This window comes from Nansenia antarctica (assembly GCF_963989245.1).
Source record: "Nansenia antarctica genome assembly, chromosome: 3".
In the NCBI taxonomy this organism is placed as follows: Eukaryota; Metazoa; Chordata; class Actinopteri; order Argentiniformes; family Microstomatidae; genus Nansenia; species Nansenia antarctica.
The window spans coordinates 67,703,567-67,726,066 of NC_137688.1; the positions used below are offsets into that span (position 1 = coordinate 67,703,567).

A 22,500-nucleotide genomic window follows, 5' to 3' on the forward strand; every position below is an offset into this window, starting at 1 on the left:
AGTGATGGAGCTGGCAGGTCAGATGAGGCCAGTGGTGGAGCTGGCAGGTCAGATGAGGCCAGTGGTGGAGCTGGCAGGTCAGATGAGGCCAGTGATGGAGCTGGCAGGTCAGATGAGGCCAGTGGTGGAGCTGGCAGGTCAGATGAGGCCAGTCGCGGAGCTGGCAGGTCAGATGAGGCCAGTGATGGAGCTGGTGTCCAGGTGTACTATGAGCATGCGTAGGAAGGACATCTCCTTGCGAGTGTTCTGGAAGATGATGCGCGGGTCGTCCGACTGACAGCGCAGACAGTTAGGAGCCATCACCATGGCCAGGTTGTTCACATCCATCTTTGTCCTGCTCACGTTCACTGGCTGGGCGAACACCTGGGGGAGGGAGGGAGGGAGGGAGGGAGAGAGAGAGAGAGGGAGAGGGAGAGGGAGGGAGGGAGAGAGGGAGGGAGGGAGGGAGAGGGAGGGAGGGAGGGAGAGAGGGAGGGAGGGAGGGGGAGGGAGAGAGGGAGAGGGAGGGAGAGGGAGGGATGGAGGGAGAGAGGGAGGGAGAGAGAGAGAGACACAGAGGGAGGGAGAGAGGGGGAGGGATGGAGGGAGGGAGGGAGGGAGCGAGAGAGAGAGAGGGGGAAGGAGGGAGGGAGAGAGAGATTAGGTGTTTAGGCAACACAAGAGGCGTACCTGTAAACTTTAGTCCAGAGGACACACACCTGGAGGACTAACACACCTGGACTAACACACCTGTAGCTCAGAGGCAGGAGACTGACCTGGGGTCAGTGTATGAAGTAGCAGAGCAGCCAGTGGCGTCTCTAACCCCAAAGAGTTGGTACGTTACATTACATTCATATTTTTGGCATTGATGTCTTTATCCAAAGCGACTTACCACAAATATATTTGTCTAAGTAAGTGAATCATCTATTCATCATCAGTCATCCTAAGACAAACAAATCTACGCCAAATCCATTAGTGGAGCCACTGTCAAAAACGCTCAGAAGCATACCAGGGGAACCACAGGCTCACAAATCATCATCACCCGTCACTAATGCAGTTGGAGAGAGGCTACTGTACATCAACACATAGCCCTATTAGCAGAATCGTTTTTCTTACGATTAAGATTAAGAAATATGTTGAACTCTTGGTCGTGGGCGCAAACATGCAGCTTCTATTTCCATCATGTTAGCTTTTTGTCAAGATGTGACAACTTGCTATGTGACTACTTTTGCCAGACCGACCAATTTGCAGGCAGCAGACTCCGTGGGAAAGCAATAGTAAAGATCCATCAGACATTTACATTTACATTTACATTTTTGGCATTTAGCAGACGCCTTATTCCAAAGCGACTTACAATCGATACATTTGACTAAGTAAGTGAATCATCAATCCACCAGTCGTAGCAGGAAAAGTAATCTAGCCCAGGCCAGCGGCCATTGGCTGTCATCGTGGTAGAAGAACAAAGTAGTTTTTTAGTAGACACTGGAGAAACAGTACAAGAGGGTAGTAGAAATATCAGGAGAAACAGTATAGGGGGGAAGCAGGTGTCTCAGGAGACACAGTGCTGGGGGGGTAGTAGATGTCTCAGGAGACACAGTGCAGGGGGGTAGTAGATGTCTCAGGAGACACAGTGCTGGGGGTAGTAGATGTCTCAGGAGACACAGTGCTGGGGGTAGTAGATGTCTCAGGAGACACAGTGCTGGGGGGTAGTAGATGTCTCAGGAGACACAGTGCTGGGGGGTAGTAGATGTCTCAGGAGACACAGTGCTGGGGGGTAGTAGATGTCTCAGGAGACACAGTGCTGGGGGTAGTAGATGTCTCAGGAGACACAGTGCTGAGGGGTAGTAGATGTCTCAGGAGACACAGTGCTGGGGGTAGTAGATGTCTCAGGAGACACAGTGCTGGGGGTAGTAGATGTCTCAGGAGACACAGTGCTGGGGGTAGTAGATGTCTCAGGAGACACAGTGCTGGGGGGTAGTAGATGTCTCAGGAGACACAGTGCTGGGGGTAGTAGATGTCTCAGGAGACACAGTGCTGGGGGTAGTAGGTGTCTCAGGAGACACAGTGCTGGGGGTAGTAGATGTCTCAGGAGACACAGTGCTGGGGGGTAGTAGATGTCTCAGGAGACACAGTGCTGGGGGTAGTAGATGTCTCAGGAGACACAGTGCTGGGGGGTAGTAGGTGTCTCAGGAGACACAGTGCTGGGGGGTAGTAGATGTCTCAGGAGACAGTGCTGGGGGTAGTAGATGTCTCAGGAGACAAGCTATGCAACAATGTAACTTAACCATCAACAAGTAAGCAGGGGTAGTGGTGGTCTAGTGGATAGTGAGTTGGACTTGGGATCGGAAGGTTGTGAGTTCAAATCCCGCCTGAAGCCACACCACTACTAGTGTGCCCTTGGGTAAGGCACTTAGCCCTCAGTTACTCCAGGGGGAATGTCCCTGTAATTCGTAATTGTAAGTCGCTTTGGATAAAAGCGTCTGCTAAATGGCAAAATTAAATTATTAAATTATTAAATTAATTAAATTAAGTAAGCTATGCAACAATGTAAGTTAACCAGCAACAAGTAAGCTATGCAACAATGTAACTTAACCAGCAGCATCAGTGTAGCCTCTCAAAAAAGTGTCACACAGGACCACATCCGAGGTCTACACAGCAACACAGCAACGTAAAACTCATCAGCAAGGACACTAATAAATAAATAATAATAATAATATACGCCATTTAGCTGACACTTCTTATCCAAAGCGACTTACTGTACATTGCATACATTTTTCAGTATATATGGTCCCAAAGGGCATCAAACCACAACAACGCCATGCTCCACCAACTGAGCACAGAGGACCATCCAGGTGGAGGTATCCTCTGAGACACACTTTTACCTCACACTTGAATGCAAACCATTATCCTACCCAGCACGTCCCTATTCTCCTCAGAGTCTTGGTCATGGCTCTCAATGTTATGCCGGTATGCAGTATTGCGTCGGTATGCGCCGTTAAGCTGAGCAAGAACACTGGTGTTTCCCATTAAGCCCAGTTTAATCACCCTGTCCACAGGACTGCCACAGCCCTCATGTCTGGAAAGCCTCTCACACAAATACTTTAAGTCCTTGAATCCAGATTTGGACCAAGTGCTCTCTCCACCAATAAAAGAGAAGGCACATTCTTGGATACGCTAGCTGTTAGCCATGCTGTTTTCCTCTGAAACCACTCAGGGTTGAAAGTGCGATTTTGGTCTCTTCCTGCCAGTTATCAAATCAAATCAAATTTAATTGTATTTGTATAGCGCATTTCTTACAAGATGCAACTCAATGCGCTTCACATACTGACAGAGCCGCAAGCAGGCAAAAGTAAAAACCTGTACACTATGTAGCCAGGAAAATTATATTTTCTAATTATAGTTAAATCCATAGGCCAGTGTGTTCCGAGACGCTTAATGTTAATCTTATCTTCATAATTCGATCGATTTACGAAGGGATGTAGAGGACAGGTTGATATCCGTTTTGTCTACTAGCCAGCTAGCTAGCTGAGCCGTTGGTGACACTCCATTTAGCATTTTTGGCATTTAGCAGATGCCTTTCTCCAAAGCAACACTAAGTAAACGCCAGGCATTCTGTCTTTCTCTGGCTGAAGCACCTTCCATGTGGCCAGCTGGGGTTCGAACCGCCGATCTGCCGACCTTGCCATCATTAGACGCCGGCTCTACCAGGACAGAACAGGACATACCTGCAGGAAGTGTATGAAGTAGCAGAGGACCATGCGGCTGAGCTCGGGCAGGGAATGCACCACGCTGACCGCCGCCTCCGGGTCGTCATAGTTACTGATGCAGCGCTGGTAGAAGCTCTGCGGGATGACCGGCTCCTCCAACTCCCTGTACCACAGCTTCAGCAGAGAGGCTGGGGAGAGAGACAGGTATCATTAACACTAGAGAGAGAGACAGGTATCATCACCAGAGAGAAAGACAGGTATCATCACCAGAGAGAGAGATATGTATCATCACCAGAGAGAGAGAGAGACAGGTATCATTATCACCAGAGAGAGAGACAGGTATCATTATCACCAGAGAGAGAGACAGGTATCATCATCCCCAGAGAGAGAGACAGGTATCATTATCACCAGAGAGAGATACAGGTATCATTAACACTAGACTCTGGAGAGAGAGACAGATATCATTATCACCAGAGAGAGAGAGACATGTATCATTAACACTAGAGAGAGAGAGAGACAGGTATCATTAACACTAGAGACTCTGTAGAGAGAGAGAGACAGGTATCCTCACTACCAGAGACTCTGGAGAGAGAGACAGGTATCATTAACACTAGACTCTGGAGAGAGAGAGACAGGTATCATTAACACTAGAGACTCTGGAGAGAGACAGAGAGAGAGAGAGAGAGAGACAGGTATCATTAACACTAGACTCTGGAGAGAGAGAGACAGGTATCATCACCAGAGACTCTGGAGAGAGAGACAGTTAGCATCACCAGAAACTCTGGAGAGAGAGACAGTTAGCATCACCAGAAACTCTGGAGAGAGAGACAGTTAGCATCACCAGAAACTCTGGAGAGAGAGACAGTTAGCATCACCAGAAACTCTGGAGAGAGAGACAGTTAGCATCACCGGAAACTCTGGAGAGAGAGACAGTTAGCATCACCAGACACTCTGGAGAGAGAGACAGTTAGCATCACCAGAAACTCTGGAGAGAGAGACAATTAGCATCAACAGCATCTGTAGGGAACTATCCAAATTAAGTGTTACTGGGTAATGCAGTGGTTCTCAAAGCTCTCCTCGGGGAACCTCAGCCGCTCCACATATTTGATCTGTTCCACCACAAGCAAATCATAATTGCTTTGTACTTGATTAATTGAATCAGGTGTGCTAGTGGTGGAACAGGGGTCCCAGAGGAGAGGTTTGAGAACCACTGGGGTAATATACCTGGAACGTTGGGGTCAGGGGTCAGGGTTACCTGGGACATTGGCGTCACAGAGACTTTCTGGAATATTCCACTTGTCCACTTGCAGCTTGAGAGCGTTGACTTCATCGATGTCACCGGGGACCCTGAGGGGAGGAGCCAAAGGACAGGTGTAGGTGTATAGCCATAACAGCACGCCCCCCCCTCCTCTGCCCAAAGCCCCCCACACCTCCCACTCCCCCCCACTACCCTCACACGCCCCAATCCCCCCCACTCCCTCCTCAGCCTTCATACTAGCCTGGTTGGGGCACCTGTACTGTAGGTCAAATACTTCTAGTATTTCAAGTTTGCTCATCTTACTTTAAAAAAAAAATCTTTTAAATGTTTTTTTGACATTTAGCAGACGCCTTTATCCAAAGCGACTTACAACAACAAATACATTTGACTAAGTAAGTGAAGTGACTAATCATCTATTTACAAGTCCTAGCAGGAAAAAGTAATCTCTGCTCAGGCCAGGAGCCATTGGCAGTCACAATGCATGTTTATGGGGACACTGATGACACATCACTGGTCTCGTTAGGACCAGGCAGGTGTGGATATCCAGGTGTGTGTATGGTCTGTCCTGCTCACCTGAAGATGCCTTCCGCCTGGGCCCCGCCCAGCGCCAGCACGGCCTGGGACAGCTGGACCTGCACCCACGGCAACCGTCTCCGTGGGAACAGCTGGCTCTGGCGCTCCATGATCTCGTGCAGCGCGCTGCCGAACAGAGAGGGCGTCAAGATGGCGGCCCGTCCCTGGTCCACCTCCTCCAGGGTGGGCTTCCGTAGGCCCTGGGGAGGGGGGGGGAGGGAGGGAGGGAGAGGGGCGGAGGGGGGAGGCGGGTGTTAGTGACTCACAACCAACAAATCAGATCAAAATCAAACGAACACATCCCACGTCTCTTCTCTCAGAGAAACATCTCAAGTTGTTCTGAAGTTGTTTATTTAGTGGTTCTGGAGTTCTGCAGCAGGGAGGTTCACTGAAACACACAAGCCTTTAAAGGGATAGGCCTTAAAGGGATAGTCCATTGTAGACTGGGGATGTAACGAGACACTCAACTCAGGATTCGATACGATTCACTGTTTGTTTGTTTTTTACTTTAAATTGTTATTATCATTTTCTTTTATCAAGTGCAGTCAAACAATATGTCACAACATATTGATGTTACATAAAGGTGTCACGGGTAAGTCGTAAAAGAATAACAGTCCATGAATATCTTTCTTAAAAATAAATAATAACAATAAAGTAAAAGAAGAAAAAACAAACAACAACAACAAAAATAATCCCTATTTTCATCGCTGGCATTAACAACCACAACAGCCAATGAACATAATCATTATCACCATTATTATCAACAACAACAGCAGTGTGACAACAGCAAAAATAACAACAACCAACAATGGTAAGAGAAAATAAAGGAAAAAATAAATAAAATAAACACATCTGCATATCAGTCAGATCAAATGGAAATGTAGTGCAATGGATGACCATCTATTAAGGAATGTGTCTAATTTTAATTTCAATAGTGCTGTTGTACGTTCCATGTTGTAAACATGTTGGATTCTTTCCCTCCATTGTATAACTGTTGGGGGGTGTGGCTTCAGCCAGGAGGCTGTGATTACCTTGTTAGCTATTAAGAGAAGGATTCTCAGTTGGTATGTTTGGCTGTTTTCTTCAAAATCAGCTGGGAGTATCCCTAATATGAAATGTGATGGTTCTAGAGGTAGATCTATAGAGACATTTTTAAATTTCTCTTTGTATATTTTGCCAGTATTCTAATATCTTTGGGCAGTCCCAAAATATATGCGTGTGATCTCCAACCATGTCACAACCCCTCCAGCAATGATCTGAGGTGGTGCTCCATTTCGATGTTATTAGTGGAGTGTAAAAGTATCTCATTTTAATTTTCCATCCAAATTCCTTCCAGTTTGGACTATTGGTTACCCTTAATCCCTGACTGCATGAAGTCTCCCATTGCTCATCTGAAATTATTGTGTTCATTTCTAGTTAAGTTCCCATTTTTCTTTAATATCTAAGTTATCTTCTCTTGAACTCTTCCTGCAATATCTTGTAGATACGTGATATGAACTTTGTCTTCACTGTTCCATAGTTGTTAATATAAAGAGGTGTTCTAGTTGTGTTGGTAATGAGCAGAGCTGTTCCCATTCTTGGTGATTTTGTAAATAGTGTCTAATTTGCAAGTACATTTGAGGCCAAAATTATTAGCCCCCCAGGGATTATGGAAAATGTTCCTAAAATTCTTCCCAATGTTTGCATCATTGATAAAACGTTATAAAATCACCAGTGCTATTTATTAGCTTTAGGTACATTTTGGAATATAAAATAAGTGTTTAGGCTTGCTTTATATCAAATATAGTGAAAAATGGGGTGGTCAAAAATATTAGCCCCCATGTGAATATTTGCTTTAAAAACACACCTAAGCAACCAATCAGATTTCAAACCATACCTGTACAGTCAATTGGCTTCCTAACAACACCTGAGCATTCAATTAGCATAAAAGGACTCCAAGAAACAGGGCACTTGAACACATTATTGAGAGGGACTATACTACTACTCTTACTCACCATGCCAAAGACAAAAGAAATCAGTCTTGAGCTCAGAAAGAATATAGTGGAGGCTCATGATAAGGCGGAAGGCTACACTGCCATTTCCAAGCGTCTCAGTGTCTAGAACCGCTGTACGTTGCATCATTGCTAAGTACAAGGAGACAAATTCTGTAAGAAACAAACCTGGGGCGTGGTCGAAAGCTCAAGATTTCAAGAACTCTGGAGAGGAAAATAGTCAGAGATGTCAGCAAGACACCAAGGACATCTGCCAAGATGATTGTTGCTGACCTGGCCTCTTGTGGAGTTGATGTTTCAAGGAATACAGTTGTGAGGGCTCTTCATCGTGGTGTGCTTCAGGGCCATCATCCCAGAAGAACCCCTTTACTCAAAGAGTGGCACATCAGAGCCAGACTGAGGTTTGCCCGTGAACATTTGAAAGGTAAAGATGAGTTTTGGAAATCTGTGCTTTGGTCTGATGAGACTAAACTGGAACTGTTTGGGCACATGGATGTTGCTTATGTCTGGCGAAGAAAGGGAGAGGCCTGCAACCCTAAGAACACAGTTCCCACAGTTAAACATGGTGGTGGGAGCATCATGCTGTGGGGCTGTTTTGCAGCCTCAGGCACAGACAGCCTTGTTCAGGTGCATGGCATCATGAAAAAAGAAAACTATGTTGACATTTTGAGGGATATTATGAAGAAATCTGCTCTTAGTCTACGCTTAGGTCGTCACTGGGTCTTCCAACGAGACAATGACCCAAAGCATACATCAATACATTGGTCGAACAGTTCCTAAAGGACACCAAAACCAAGGTCCTGGAGTGGCCCGCACAGAGCCCAGATCTCAATCCTTTGAGAATCTGTGGCGGGTGCTCAAAGTGAATGTCCATGCTCGGAAACCGACGCATTTTGGACCAGCTGAAACCATTTGCAATGGAAGAATGATCCAAAATCCCTCGAGAGACCTGTGCCAACCTAGTAAAGAACTACTCTAAAAGGTTTTTGTCAGTTGTGGCTCAGAAAGGGTACACTATTGACTATTAATGGCCAGGGGGCTAATAATTCTGGACGTGTCATTTTTGCCGTTTCTTGTTTCAACTCAGTGCATCAATAAAATATCCTAATCAAACTTAGTGGACATTTTGTCTTTATTATTTTGGAAACAAATACACTATAAACACTTGTTGTTAATGGTCATTTCTATGGAGAAATCATGGGTTTTGTCTGATTTCACAAGGGGGGCTAATAATTTTGGCCTCAACTGTATCTATAGAAGTCTTGATTTGGTAAGTCATATTCCTCTTTGAGTTGTTCAAATGATTTGAGGACTGCTTTGTCAAATAGCTGGTCCAGAACCACAAAAGCCCCTTTCCTTCCATTTCAGGAATCCCTTGTCGAACCTAGCTGGAGGAAACTCACAGTTGTTTGCTATCATTATAGCTCTGGAAGTGGCCATGGGAAGTTGTAGCTTTTTCCTCACAATTGACCATAAAATTTACAAATATTATTTGTAAAGTGTTTTTGCTCCATACATTTGTAATTTTCTTTTCCCCCATATGTCTTGGTTTAAGAATGGTATTGAATGTAAAGGTACATTTGGGCACTCACTCTGCTCCATTCCCACCCATATAGTGTCAGTGTCTTGGGATATCCACGCAATCATTGCTCTGAGTTGGGCTGCCCAGTAATATTTTTTCAGGCTAAGTAGGTCCAGACCTCCTCTTTCTTTTGTGCAGAGTAGTCTTTTAAATTTAAGTCTGGGTCGTTTGCCTTGCCAAATGAACCTGGACAGCCATTTATCCAATACAGAGAAGGTGGAAACAGGAACATAAATAGGTAGTGATTGGAAGAGGAATAGCAACCTTGGTAAAATATTCATTCTTATACTTTCTATTCTTCCTATCAAGGAGAGTGGTAGGATTTCCCATCTTGCAAGGTCCTCTTTTATGTGTCCCATCAATTTCCCATAGTTGGCTTTAAACAATTTCGATAAGTCTGGACAGTCTGGACGGATTGATGGCAGCTGCTGGATTGAAAAAATCAGGTGTAGTGCTGAGGCACAAATGTGTACATTTCAAGCCTGCAAACTGCGACACTTTAAATGAATGTGCAATAACACTATGTGCAATATGACAACCCTAGTCGTCTTACCTGTACAGTATAGTATAGTGGATAGTGTACATAGCCTTTATTTATGTAAACCAGCTCCTTTCCCTTCCTGTTTTTTTTTTTTTTTTTTCTTTCCTAGCACCAGGGAGCCACCCCTCCTAAATGTTGTTGTTTGGTACCTGTACAATAGCAATGACAATAAAGACCATTCATTCATTCATTCATTCATTCATTCATAAGTCTGTTGTTATAATAATTCCCAAGTATTTAAATCCCTGCGACCAGTGGAAGTCAAGCCTACCTGACAATATTGATTTGGCCAATGTCCAACCAACATCATTGCCTCTGATTTTGATTGGTTGATCTGATAACCAGAGAGTTCTCCATATTTCTTTATGGTATCTATCAGCGCAGGGACCGAAAGGACCGGGTCACTTACATAAGTCAGAATATCATCCGCATAAAGGGAAATCTTGTGCTCCTTGTTTCCCATGTCTTTTATGCCTTTTATTTCCTCATTCTGTTTTATAGACGCTGCCAGGGGTTCAATATTTATAGCGAACAGCAGGGGGCTAAGACAGTCCGCTTGTCTCACCCCTCTTTGTAAGTCAAAGAACCCAGAACAGCATCCATTTACTCTGACACATGATTTTGGATTTCTGTAAATAACTCTGACCCAATCTATAAATTCTGGGTGAAATCCCATTGCAGATAGTGTGCTGTATAAAAAGTCCCAATTCACGGTGTCAAATGCTTTCTGTGCGTCAAAGCTTATTAACATTGATGTTTGTTTGTTTCTTTTAGCGCAAGTAATGATGTTTAGGGTTCTTCTTATATTGTTAGCACCCTGCCGATTGGGGATGAATCCTGTTTGATCTGGGTTTATCAAAGTAGTAATATGTTTTTGAACTCTTTGTGCTAAAATACTTGTCAGTAATTTCTGGTCGTTGCATAACAAACTGATGGGTCTGTATCCTTCACATAGAGTTGGGTCTTTCCCTTCTTTATGAATTACAGATATAATGGCCTGTGACCATGTCTCTGGAGGGTTGTTCTTGGAGAGGGAGTAGCTAAACACCTTAGTTAGTATGGGCACTAGGTCATTTACGAAGCATTTATAGAATTCTCCAGGGAATCCATCAACCCCTGGATACTTGTTGCTTTTAAAAAAAAATATTGCATCTCTTATTTCTGTTTCCGTTTTGATTGGTTCCATCATCTGTTTTGATGCTTCTTCTGATAATGTGGGGAGGTTTAAACCGGTGAGGAAGATATCCCTATTCTCTGCTGATGTTTGTTGTCTGGGATCTTTGTATACATGTTGGTAGAATGATGCAAAGGCATCTGCTATCTCTTTGGGTTGAGACACTGTTTTGTTCTGTGTAGGGTGACATATTTTGGAGACAGTGCGATTGGCTTGGGCTTTACGAAGTTGGAAAGCTAGAAGGCGGCTAGCCCTATTCCCCATCTCGTAATATCTCTGTCTGGAGAATCTTAAAGCCCCTTCTGCCTTCAATGATAAGAGTTTGTCTAAGGCTTTTCTTGCCTCCTTAAGTTCTGTAGCAATGTTACTTGTTCTTGTGTTTTTGTGTTGTGTCTCTAGGAGCTTTATTTTGTTTCCCAGAATTAATTGTTCCTCAAGTCGCTGTCCCTTTATTTTTTTATGATATCTGTATGATTTTTCCTCTGATAACTGCTTTTGCCCCCTCCCACAACATTTTAAGGATTAACTTCGCCATTCTCATTTATCTCAAAATATTCTTTTAGAGTATTACTTAATTCTTCTACTGTTTCTGACTTATTTAGCAGTGATACATTTAACCTCCAGTATCTGAAAAAGGAATGCAAGCCTAGATCTACTTTCAGCACAATGGGTGCGTGATCGCTCAGAGTTATAGGTTCAATGGTACATTCTCTTACTTTATACATGTTTGTTGGGGGAGACAGAAAAAGTCAATCCTTGAATAGCTATTGTGCACGTTAGAAAAAAAACTGAAATCCTTCCCCCCTGGGTTTTTGGTTCTCCATGGATCCGTAAGACCCAATTCGGACATAACGTTATTCAATGCTTTTGTTTTGGGGCACTGAATTCCCTTCTCATTGGGCATCCTGTCCATTTTCCCATCTTGCACTGCATTAAAGTCCCCTCCTATTATTAGTATCCCTTTTGAGTTGCCAGCAATGATGTTAGCTATTTCTCTAAAGAACATTGGGTCACACTCATTTGGAGCGTATACATTCAATAAAGATACCTCAGTTCCTCCAGCGGTCCCAATGACCATGACATACCGCCCTGATTTATCCTGTATCACTTTCTCTGCACTAAAGGTCAAATTTATGTTAACTAAAATAGCCACTCCTCTTTTTTTCCCATATGAGGCACTATATACTAGGTTAACCCATTCCCTTCTTAATTTGATGTGCTCACTCTCTGATAAATGAGTTTCTTGTAGTAAAGCAATTGAACATTGCATTTTTTTTAACTGAGAAAGTATTTTCTTCCTTTTAATAGGATGGTTTAATCCATGGACGTTATAACTCACTACTGTCAATTTATCCATGTGGATACAAGTATCCCATGATTGTGTCCATCAAAGTTAACAATACAAAAAATGGAGACTTGTACCCGTGATAACAGAGCCCCTTATGTGACTGCATAGTAAGGGGAATAACATAGAACGTCCACCATTGTGGAGAATAAGAACACACAAATAGAACAGAAAAATAAACTTCCAAAAGCCCAACTGTTCTAACAAACATAGAATCAGTCTCAACAAGGACAGAGAATTGTGACCGTTCTCTCCGGGGATGTGCACACAATGCTGTCGCAACTCTAGCCTACGCTGATAAGTTGCCTTGTGAAAAATAAAAAAGAGGAAAAGAAAAAAAAGCCCCTCAAGTGAGGAGAACAGTTTCTTATTGATTAACTTTAAATCATAACATTACAAAACTAGCCAAAATATATGTTCATTGCATAGTGCATCTTGTGACGTTCCTATCATCATATCTCCTAGTATCAGTACTCACAACTCTTGTTGTTTCATTCACTCTTCAATGGCCCTATTCACCATTGAGAATGTTCTGCAAATCAGCGTTGGTCATCAAATTCGTCCGGTTTGAGACTGAAGTCCCAGACCGGTTGCTCTGCATTAGCTTCGCCTGGAGTTTCTCCCGCTCGTCGAGCCGGACATGGATACCCAACTCTCCGAGTGTTGTGGCCGCGTCTGCAAGCGTCATGAAGGTCTTCGTTCCGGAGTTGAGGTAGATTTTCAGCTTGGCAGGGAAGGGTGATTGGGCTTTGATGTTTTTCTCTTTGAGCAGTTTCATCACGTCTCTTACTTGCTTCCGTTTCTTTTGTGTATCTGAAGTGTAGTCCTGGTCAAAGAATATCTTCCCCCCATTGTATGGCACTCCTCCGCGATGTTTCCAAGCCTCTTGGATGACCGTTTCTTTGATTCTGTAGTCCAGAAATCTGACGATGATGGACCTCGGGGGGCTCGCGGGGTCTTTCGATTTCATAGTAAGTGAACGGTGAGCCCTCACTACATTTAGGTGCACCTCCTCTGGTAGTGTCAGTGAGGATCGGATGAGATCACTTGTGAACTTCAGCATATCCATGTTACTTTCCTCATCCTCTTTCACCCCATATATGCGAATGTTATTCCGCCTGGCCCTGGATTCTAGGTCGTCACATTTTGCTGACAGGCTAGATTCTCTGTGTAGCATGTGGTGAAGGACTCGTTCAGTTCTTTGGGTTTTCTCTTCCGCGTCATTCAGCCTCTGTTCGTATTCGGTCATTCGTTGTTCCAATTTTGTCGTCCTTTCAGCTACTTCTGCCAGTGCGGATTCTACTCTTGTTAATGATTCTTTAGTCTCTTTAGAGGCTTCACCGTGCTCCTTTCTTAGCGTGCGTAGCTCTGCTAGTACGGCAGCCATGCTGTCTTCCCCCTCATCTGGTTTCTGTTGCTCCTCTTTTTTCGTTAGTTTGCTCTTCTTCTCAATGTCTTTTCGACTGTTGGCCATTATGTTTGGTAGTTGTGAGTTTTTTTGACATAAAATAAAATATATAGTAGGTGTTTGGCTAGTTTTTTTAAGTTCTCCTCGGGAGCTCAAGATTCAAGGTGCTGCTTTGGCCATGACGTCACAGGAAGTCGCCTTCTCAAGTTTTTTTAACAAAATGAGATTTTGAGTGAGAAATTATGAGTGAATTTTAAAATTTATTTCTCAGACAAAAACTACAAAATACAGTTTTTTTTCTCAAAGAATCCCTTTTTGTTTCTGATGTAGGGTATTACTATGATAACGTTTCTCTCTAGCTGCAGACACAGGCCCACAGTACACTCCTCACACTGCCAGGGAGCTTGCTCTCCTTCTGCAGAGTGCGCTGTGGTTGCCCCATGCTGGCTCTCTGGGTTTTGCCTTTTGGGTGGTTTGGTAACCCTAGATGATCTTTGTTACACTTCACACATGTGACATTTCACATATTTTACATTACACAAACTCACAAAAGTATAAAAACACTTTTACACACTCGTAAAACACCACTAAATTATGTTCGCTCGTAATGCCGCTTCTCTCTTCAAATCGCCTCAGCTCTACATGAGCTTTGTACTTTGAGTTACCGTAATACCCCCATATGGGTAGAAAGCGCAGCTTCTCTGCTTTCAGGAACCGTTTGGATTCTTTTGATAGCACATATAGTTTAGGAATTACGGTAATGACAACGTGTGCTGTCGGTTTTTAAGGGTTAAAAGAGCATCGCGATTAATTTTTCATTTCACTGGTTTGAATCGTCCCATATTTGTACCGATAATTAACGATGTCTCGCGATGCATCGTTACATCCCTACTGTACAGTATTGGGATGCACCCCCTGGAGGGATGACCTTTAACCTCTGACCTCACCTTCTTGCCCCCGGTCACGGCTACCTTCTGCAGTTTGCGGTAGCAGTACTTGGCATACGTGCTGATTGGCAGACCTGTAGGAACACAAGATGGCAGACAGCGTGACTGACCTATACTGAGCAGGGCCGGGCCAGAGACAGAGAGAGGATAATAGAGAGAGACAGAGAGAGGATAATAGAGAGAGTATTTGCATTCAAATGGGCGTTGCGGTAATCCCCCCCCCCCCCCTCTAGAGGAGACAGGATCTGAGGCTCCAACTGGCAGGACCACAATGTCCTCTCAGCAGCCTGGCAGGGAGAGAGACAGCGAGGGCGATGCCATCTCCCCCCCTCCCTCCCTCCTCCCTCCCTCTGCCACTCTCTCTTCCTCCCTCCATCCCTACCTGCTCCCTCTGCCACTCTCTCCCCATCCTACCCTCCCTCCCTCCCTGCTCCCTCCATCCCTTCCTCCTCCCTCTGCCACTCTCTCTCCCTCCCTCCATCCTCCCTCTGCCACTCTCTCTCCCCCCTCTATCCATCCCTACCTCCTCCTTCTGCCACTCTCCTCCTACCCTCCCTCCAACCTCCCTCTGCCACTCTCTCTCCCCCCCTCTCCCTCCCTCCATCCTCCCTCTGCCACTCTCTCTCCCCCCTCTATCCATCCCTACCTCCTCCTTCTGCCACTCTCTCTCCCCCCTCTATCCATCCCTCCATCCCCCCTACCTACCCCTCCCTCCCTCCCTCCTCCCATCCCTCCCCTCCCTCCCTCCCTCCTCCCATCCTTCCACCCCCCCCTCCCTCCCTCCTCCCCCCCCCCCCCCCCCTCCCTGGGAGCTGACAGTAATAGGATGAGATTCGCTCCTTCCTTGTGTGTGTGAACAAGGGAGTGTTGTTGTCGTGGCGATACTCACCCTCCTCCTCCTCCTCCTCCTCCTCCTTGTCCTGTTTCCTCTTCTTACGGGACTTGGAGCTCCTCTTGTTCTTGCGTTCCTGGTGCTCCGTGATGTTCTGCAGGACTGAAGAACCGCACAGAACCACAATCAGAACCAGAACCAGAACCAGAACCAGAACTAGAACCAGAACCAGAACCAGAACCAGAACCAGAACTAGAACCAGGTTTATTGTTCTATCCCGTTATGAAAGTATAAGAGAGTAAAATTCTCAGGCTTCAGTTCCTCGACATTGCAGCAACAGCAACAAGAGGAACAAAATGGCGGAGTTATATAATAGTAGGGTTCACTGGTTAAAGACCTGTCGCATATCCACCCCCACCCCCACCCCCACCCCAACACCCCGACCCCAACCCTACCACCCCCACTTCACTGTGCCATTACTTAAGCAGGGCACTGAACAGCACATATCTTCACCCCCCATTACCATATCTCCACACACACCCCATGACCTCCTTATGACCTCCTTATGACCTGCCTATGACCTCCTTATGACCCTGCTGTGACCTCCCCATCCCTCCTCCGCTCCCTCTTTCCCTTGTCCCCTCCCCTCTCTCCCCTCTCCCCCTCTCCCCCTCCTCCCCTCCACTCTCTCCTCTCTACTCCCCCCGCACCCTCCCTCCCCTCCTTCCCCTAACTCACTGACACGGTCGTGCCCCTCCTCCAGGTGAGTGACCAGGTACTGGGCCAGGCAGCGTGTGAAGGTGACGCTGGGGGAGAAGAAGGCCAGGCTGATGGCCATGAGCTCCCAGCCGGCCCGGAGGCTCCTCAGGCCGGGGTTGTCCGACGTCTGTCTCAGCAGCTGGACGTACAGCTCGTCCCTGAGCTGCGGGCCGCTCCAGCACATGCTCACCACCACCAGGGCGGCGCTACGGCGCTCCAGCCTGCAGGGCCGGTCCCCCATGTAGGCCTGGACCAGCTTAAACATGTCGCATGCCTCCTTCCTGCTAACACCGCGACTGCCGCTGGTGGTGGTGTAGTTGTTGTTGTTGCCGCTGGCGACCAGCATGGGCTTCCGGATGGGGGCGGGGCTCCAGGAGAGCATGGTCGCCAAGGGGACGCGTCGGCGGAACAGGCCGTGGGTGTGCTGGTTCAGGTGGTCGCGGGCCCAGGTCGCCATGGTGACGGCGGGGGGAGGGGGGCGCGGGTAGCAGCCCGGTGGCGAGGAGGCGCCGCCGCCGCCGCTGCTTCCTGGTGGGAGTGGTGGTGAGGAGGAGGAGAGCTCTGATTGGCCCAGGGAGTCCAGTGTTCCTGTCTGGTTGGTTGGGAGATGAGATGAGATGGACACAAAGTGGAAACTGGCGGTTAGATGGGCGGGGAGGTATGCTGTGTGTGTGTGTGTGGTGTGTGTGTGTGTGTGTGTGTGTGTGTGTGTGTGTGTGACTGTACCACAGCAGAACCTGATAGCACTCCAGAAATAAGTGACCCAGTACCATTTACTGCACACACACACACACACACACACACAGACACACACATACACATACACCTACACCTACACCTACACATACACATACACATACACATACACATAGACATAGACATACACATAGACATATACACACCCCCACACACACACCCCCCCCCACACACACACACACACACACACACATACACACACAGTATATAAGACACACACACACACACACACACACACACACACACACACCACTTCAGGAGTTGGGGCGCCAAGCCTTAACGCCACATTGACCACAAATTGTTCTCAAATAAATCCTTGTTAACGATGTTAGTTTTAACATCAGTGTTCCACAATAGAACCACTATACCAGACCCGCTAATTACCCCTATCTGCTAATTACCCCAGCCTGCTAATTACCCAAGTCTGCTAATGTAGGACCCGCAGTTTTAATCCATTCCAGACAGGCATCTGAGCAGGACGCCCGAGGGAGAGGAGACACCATGTTGCTGGGAGGTGAAAGCATGGCTTCTGCTTCTGTCTGTGGCCTGAAACCTCTCTCCTGCATTCCTCCCTCCCTCCCTCCTCTCCTCCCTCCCTCCCCTAAACCACCTTCTGTTGAAGCTCAACTCCCTACAGCTCTCAACCGCCTCCCTCCCTCCTCTCTCCTCCCTCCCTCCTCCATTTTCCCTTTCCTCCTCTCTCCTCCCTCAGTTCCTCCCTCCCTCCCCTCCCTCCTTTCCTCCCTTCCTCCCTCCCTCCTCTCTCCCTCCCTCCTTTCCTCCCTTCCTCCCTCCTTTCATCCCTTCCTCCCTCCCTCCTCTCTCCCTCCTCTCCTCCCTCCTTTCCTACCTCCTCTCTCCTGCCTCCCTCCCTCCACTCTCCTCCCTCCTTTCCTCCCTCCTCTCTTCTCCCTCCCTCCCCTCTCTTCTCCCTCCCTCCCCTCTCCTCTTCCCTCCCTCCCTCCTCTTCCCTCCCTCCCTTCCTCTCTCCTCCTTGCCTCCTCTCTCCTCCCTCTTTCCTCTCTCCTCCCTCCTCTCTCCCTCCCTCCTCTCTTCTCTCTCCTCCCTCCCTCCTCTCTCCTCCCTCCCTCCCCTCTCCTCCCTCCTGACTCACCTGAGCGACTGGCAGAATGGCTCCCTCTCCTCCCTGTGTTCCTTGTCTCTCTCTCTGCAGGAGCTTCTCCTGTGTTAATTTCGTGGAGGGTTACGCTGAGACTAACCCTAACACTGAGACAGGATGTGGACGCAGAGTGACCCCCCCCTCCTCCCCCCCGTCTCGCTCTCTCTCTCTCCGTCCCTCCCATGTTGTTGTCCCTACAGACAAGCTGATTCTGGGAGTGGATAATGGCTAACACACACACACACATTACACACACATTACACACACACACACACACACACACACACACACACACACACACACATTACACACACTCACACTCACACATTCTCTGACTGCAGAAACAGGAAGTTGTGAGGCTGCTGCTCGACACAGCATTGTTCCTTCTGCTACAGGATGGACATGTTTTCTTTACTAGTCTGAGGGGCGGAGGGAGGAGAGGAGAGGGGGAGGAGGAGAGGAGGGAGGGAGGAGGAGGAGAGGGGGAGGAAAGGAGAGGGGGAGGAGGAGAGGAGAGGGGGAGGAGGAGAGGAGGAGGAGAGCGGGAGGAGAGGAGAGGGGGAGGAGAGGAGAGGGGGAGGAGGAGGAGGAGGAGAGAAGGAGAGAGGGAAAGAGGAGGAGAGGTGGAGGAGGAGAGGAGAGGGAGGAGAGGAGAGGGGGAGGAGGACAGGAGAGAGGGAGGAGGAGAGGGTGAGGAGGAGAGGAGAGAGGGAGGAGGAGAGGAGAGGGGGAGGAGAGGAGAGGGGGAGGAGGAGAGGAGAGGAGGGAGAGAGGAGGAGGAGGGAGGGAGGAGGAGGAGAGGGGGAGGAGGAGAGGGGGAGGAGGACAGGAGAGGGGTAGGAGGAGAGGTGGAGGAGGAGGAGAGGAGAGAGGGAGGAGCAGGAGAGGAGAGAGAGGGACACACTGTCTGTACTGGCTGTCAGTACCTGTGAGGGGTGTCTAGGGGGGGGTCAGTACCTGTGAAGGGCGTCTAGGGGGGGTCAGTACCTGTGAGGGGTGTCTGGGGGGGGTCAGTACCTGTGAGGGGTGTCTGGGGGTATCCGGGGGCGACAGGCTCTTCTCCTCCAGAGCGTCCACCTTCTCGAAGGTCCGTTTCTGACCCCCCACATCTCCTCCGTGGTTACCCCCCACCCCTCCCGGCCGGCACAGCGAACGGTAGCTGGCACTGCCCTCCTCTCCCCCCCACCCCCCGCTCCCCTCCCCCCTGGGCAGGGCCTGCAGAGAGGGGGGGGGCTCGTCCTGGGAGGCAGGGGCGTCCAGGGCGGCCTTGCTTCCTCTCAGGGTGTTGGAGCGGCTGACCGCCTCCCTCATCTCCGCCATCAGCCGGTCGTTCAGGTCTCCGCTGCTGCCTAGCGACCCCGGCCTGGCCCCGCCCCCCCCTCCGCCCCCCAGGGCCCGGCGGCGGTTCTTCCTGCGCAGGCTGGGGGAGGGGCCTGTGGAGTAGCCGGAGTCCTGGTAGCACACGGTGGGCGGGGCCGCCGGGTAGTCCTGGGAGGAGGCCAGGCTGTTCTGGCGACTGTGACGCCCCCCCACCCCCCCCGTCGCCGACAACGCCAACGCCGCCGCTTCTGCGCTGCCCTTCCTCACGCCTCCTCGTCCCCCGGACTCCAGGTGGCGCAAGGACATCTGCTTCTCCAGGCTGGCCACCCTCGGCCGGGGCTGGGGAGGGCCAGGGTCTGGGTCTGGGGGTGGGGGTGAGGAGGGGGACACAGCAGGTGGGTCTGCTGGGGTCTGCTGCTCTGGGAGGGTAGAGGGCTGGGGGGCAGGGTGGGCTGGGAGGTGTGGGAGATGGGTGGTTGGGTGGACTGGGAGGTGTGGGAGATGGGTGGCTGGGTGGACTGGGAGGTGTGGGAGGTCTGGGAGAAGGAGAGGGGTGGCTGAGGGCTCTGGGAGGTGTGGGAGATGGGTGGCTGGGTGGACTGGGAGGTGTGGGAGGTCTGGGAGGTGTGGGAGATGGGTGGCTGGGTGGACTGGGAGGTGTGGGAGGTCTGGGAGGTGTGGGAGAAGGAGAGGGGTGGCTGGGGGCTCTGGGAGGTGTGGGAGGGGGGGTGATGGGGGCTCTGTGGTCTGCAGGCAGCAGGATCCACGTTGATCATGTGTTTGATGCACTCCCTCCCCGCGGGGCTGTACTCCGTGGCCGAGGGGCTCCTACGGTGCTTGGACCCCAGGGAGGCGGGGTAGGGCAGCAGCTTGGCCTGGAGGTGAGACTGGAACTGGGGCTGGGGGTGGGGGGACTGGGGGTGGGGGTGGGGGTGGGGCTGGAACTGGGAGTGGGGGGACAGGGGCTGGGGGTGAGACTGGGGGTGGGGGTCCTGTGGGGGTCCCTGGGCCTGGCGGGGTGCGAGGGGGGGGGCTGGCCTGGTCAGGAGGCGAGCCCCCCCCCCCTCCACCTCCATGTCCACGGGCGGTTCGTCGTAGAGGGGGGGGTCCAGGGGGGGCTCGTCATAGATGGGTGGGGTGGAGTCGTACTGGGGGGAGGCGGGCCGGACCAGAATCTGGTGGGCGGGGCTTGCCCCCCGCGGGACGGCGGCCATCTTGGCGCCCGGGAGGTTGGGCCTGTCAGGGTGGGCGTGGTGGTGCAGCAGGGTCAGAGGTGAGTGGAGGGGCCGGGTGGAGGTGGTGCCGGCGGCTGATTGGTTCCTGCCGATGCTGTTGACCTTCACCAACATGGCCGCCTTGGAGCCCGGGGCCGGCTGCCATCTTGAATCCAACTCCCTGGAACAGAGAAGAGGAAGAGGGGTTCAGACACACACACACTGGTATCTACACATGAAACACACACACAGCCCCATAGACTGGCGCTTTTCCACTACAGGGCCGACCCGGGTCAGCCTGGCCTGGCCCTGTTCTTTAGCCTTTCTCCACTGCCAACCATACCCGTACCATTTTTAGTACCCGTACCATTTTTAGTACCTGTTCAGGATGGGTAGCGAAAGTTGGGGAAAGGTACTTTTTTGCCAGGCTGCGTGTGACGTGTGACACTGCACACCGTTGATTGGTCAATGGAAATCGTCATCCCATGTTCATAGATTTCATCGCTAATCGCCATTTTTAAATACCACAACAGATTTCGCTCTCGGAAAATGTCACTTACTGTTTCTGTAATAACTTATTAATAAAGATTTGAAAAAATATGATAACCATCGTATTATCTTAGTTTAATGTCATTTCAATGCATCATAGAACTTTTATTTACAACAAGCATAACAAAAAAATCGCTATTATGGCGATGTGCTGTGCCTAATGCTGTTCCTCAGTCCAGCGCGCTTCATCATCCCCCTTCTACAACTGCCATCTCCCCTTTCCATCCCTTATGTCATTTTATCAATGAACATTGTATTACTGTTATTTCAACATTTAAGCCTCTTTCACACATAGTTCCCTGTAACTTCAATGGAATCCCAAGCTGTGCCGTCCAGCCATTTTCACCATTCACTCATGAGTCATTTGCCAGTAGATTCGCGTCTTGCTCCCTTTAACACATGTCGGCGTTTCCCTGGTTGCGAGATCTAAACTACTAGAACTGAAAGCAGCAGGTAACAGGCACGTAACATCCATATGCTGTATATATAAATAAATATATTTGACTACCAGCAAGACACCGGAGCACTCGTATCTATAACAAACGCGGAGATTGTATGCCCCGCGTCAGTCAGCCTTTCCGTAGAAATACATCGCTCCGTTATATATATCTAACGTTACATGTTTTAAGGCTGATCTGTGCATGATAGTGCTGCATTATGTTGATCTATTTATATCGATCTATTCTTGCCAATTCCTTATTACCAGTGGAAAGGGGGAAGGCTAAAACACTTTGAATGGAATAGATAGGACTTTCCGTTCAATGGAGGAAGCATGATACTCGCTCAGAGTTCATCTCGCTTTCCCCCCCGTTGATGTATTAAACAATCTAAGCAATCTAATCAGAGCAGTTATTATGTAATATTATTGATGGATGTGCCCTTTTTGATGGAGAGCAGTGAGCGGATGACTGGATGTGAGCATGTATTTGACTAATGCCGATAGATTCCCGTCTTGCTCCGAAACCGGAGCTGTCGGCGCCGACAGGATTCTACAGCGTTCCTTCAAACTATCGTAATTCATGAACTATATGCCCAATCTAAAAAATTCAAACAGTTTCTGAAAGCAGAGAATTTGCACTTTTTGAACAGTTTAACTTTTTTAGGCTTATTACGGTAGTTCACCAACAAACAAAAAAGCACAGTGCTCAACGTGTCAGGAGAAATAAAAATAGAATCGGGGCTTTAACACATGTCGGCATTTCCCTGGTTGCGAGATCTAAACTAGTCTACTAGAACTGAAAGCAGCAAGTCACTTAACGTTACATGTTGTAAGGCTGATCTGTGCACGATAGTGCTGCATTTTGACATAATTCTTATCGCATTTCCCCCCGCTGAGCTGTATAGCGGGGGGAATCTTATGACACGTAACTCCTCCTACAGTCCCTGGTCGTTCCTGGTATCTTGTGTATAGTGGAGAACGATTCCTATATGGAACTTTTCAAAAG

At 48.7% G+C, this 22,500-nt stretch overlaps 1 protein-coding gene across 1 annotated transcript in view; it reads right to left on the reverse strand.

The window, feature by feature from the left end:
- Window positions 1-12: 12 nt before the first annotated feature.
- The window catches only part of LOC308154298 (rho GTPase-activating protein 39-like), a 46,967-nt gene continuing 24,479 nt past the window's right edge, over window positions 13-22,500 (reverse strand). The window contains exons 5-13 of the mRNA XM_080527462.1: window positions 19,681-20,687; window positions 18,990-19,648; window positions 16,076-16,688; window positions 15,395-15,499; window positions 14,506-14,579; window positions 5,518-5,717; window positions 4,942-5,033; window positions 3,705-3,874; window positions 13-363 (exon numbers count right to left, since the gene is read on the reverse strand). Of these exons, the coding sequence (XP_080383588.1) occupies window positions 169-363; window positions 3,705-3,874; window positions 4,942-5,033; window positions 5,518-5,717; window positions 14,506-14,579; window positions 15,395-15,499; window positions 16,076-16,688; window positions 18,990-19,648; window positions 19,681-20,687 (3,115 nt within the window). The 3' untranslated portion in view covers window positions 13-168. The remainder of the gene's footprint in view (window positions 364-3,704; window positions 3,875-4,941; window positions 5,034-5,517; window positions 5,718-14,505; window positions 14,580-15,394; window positions 15,500-16,075; window positions 16,689-18,989; window positions 19,649-19,680; window positions 20,688-22,500) is intronic.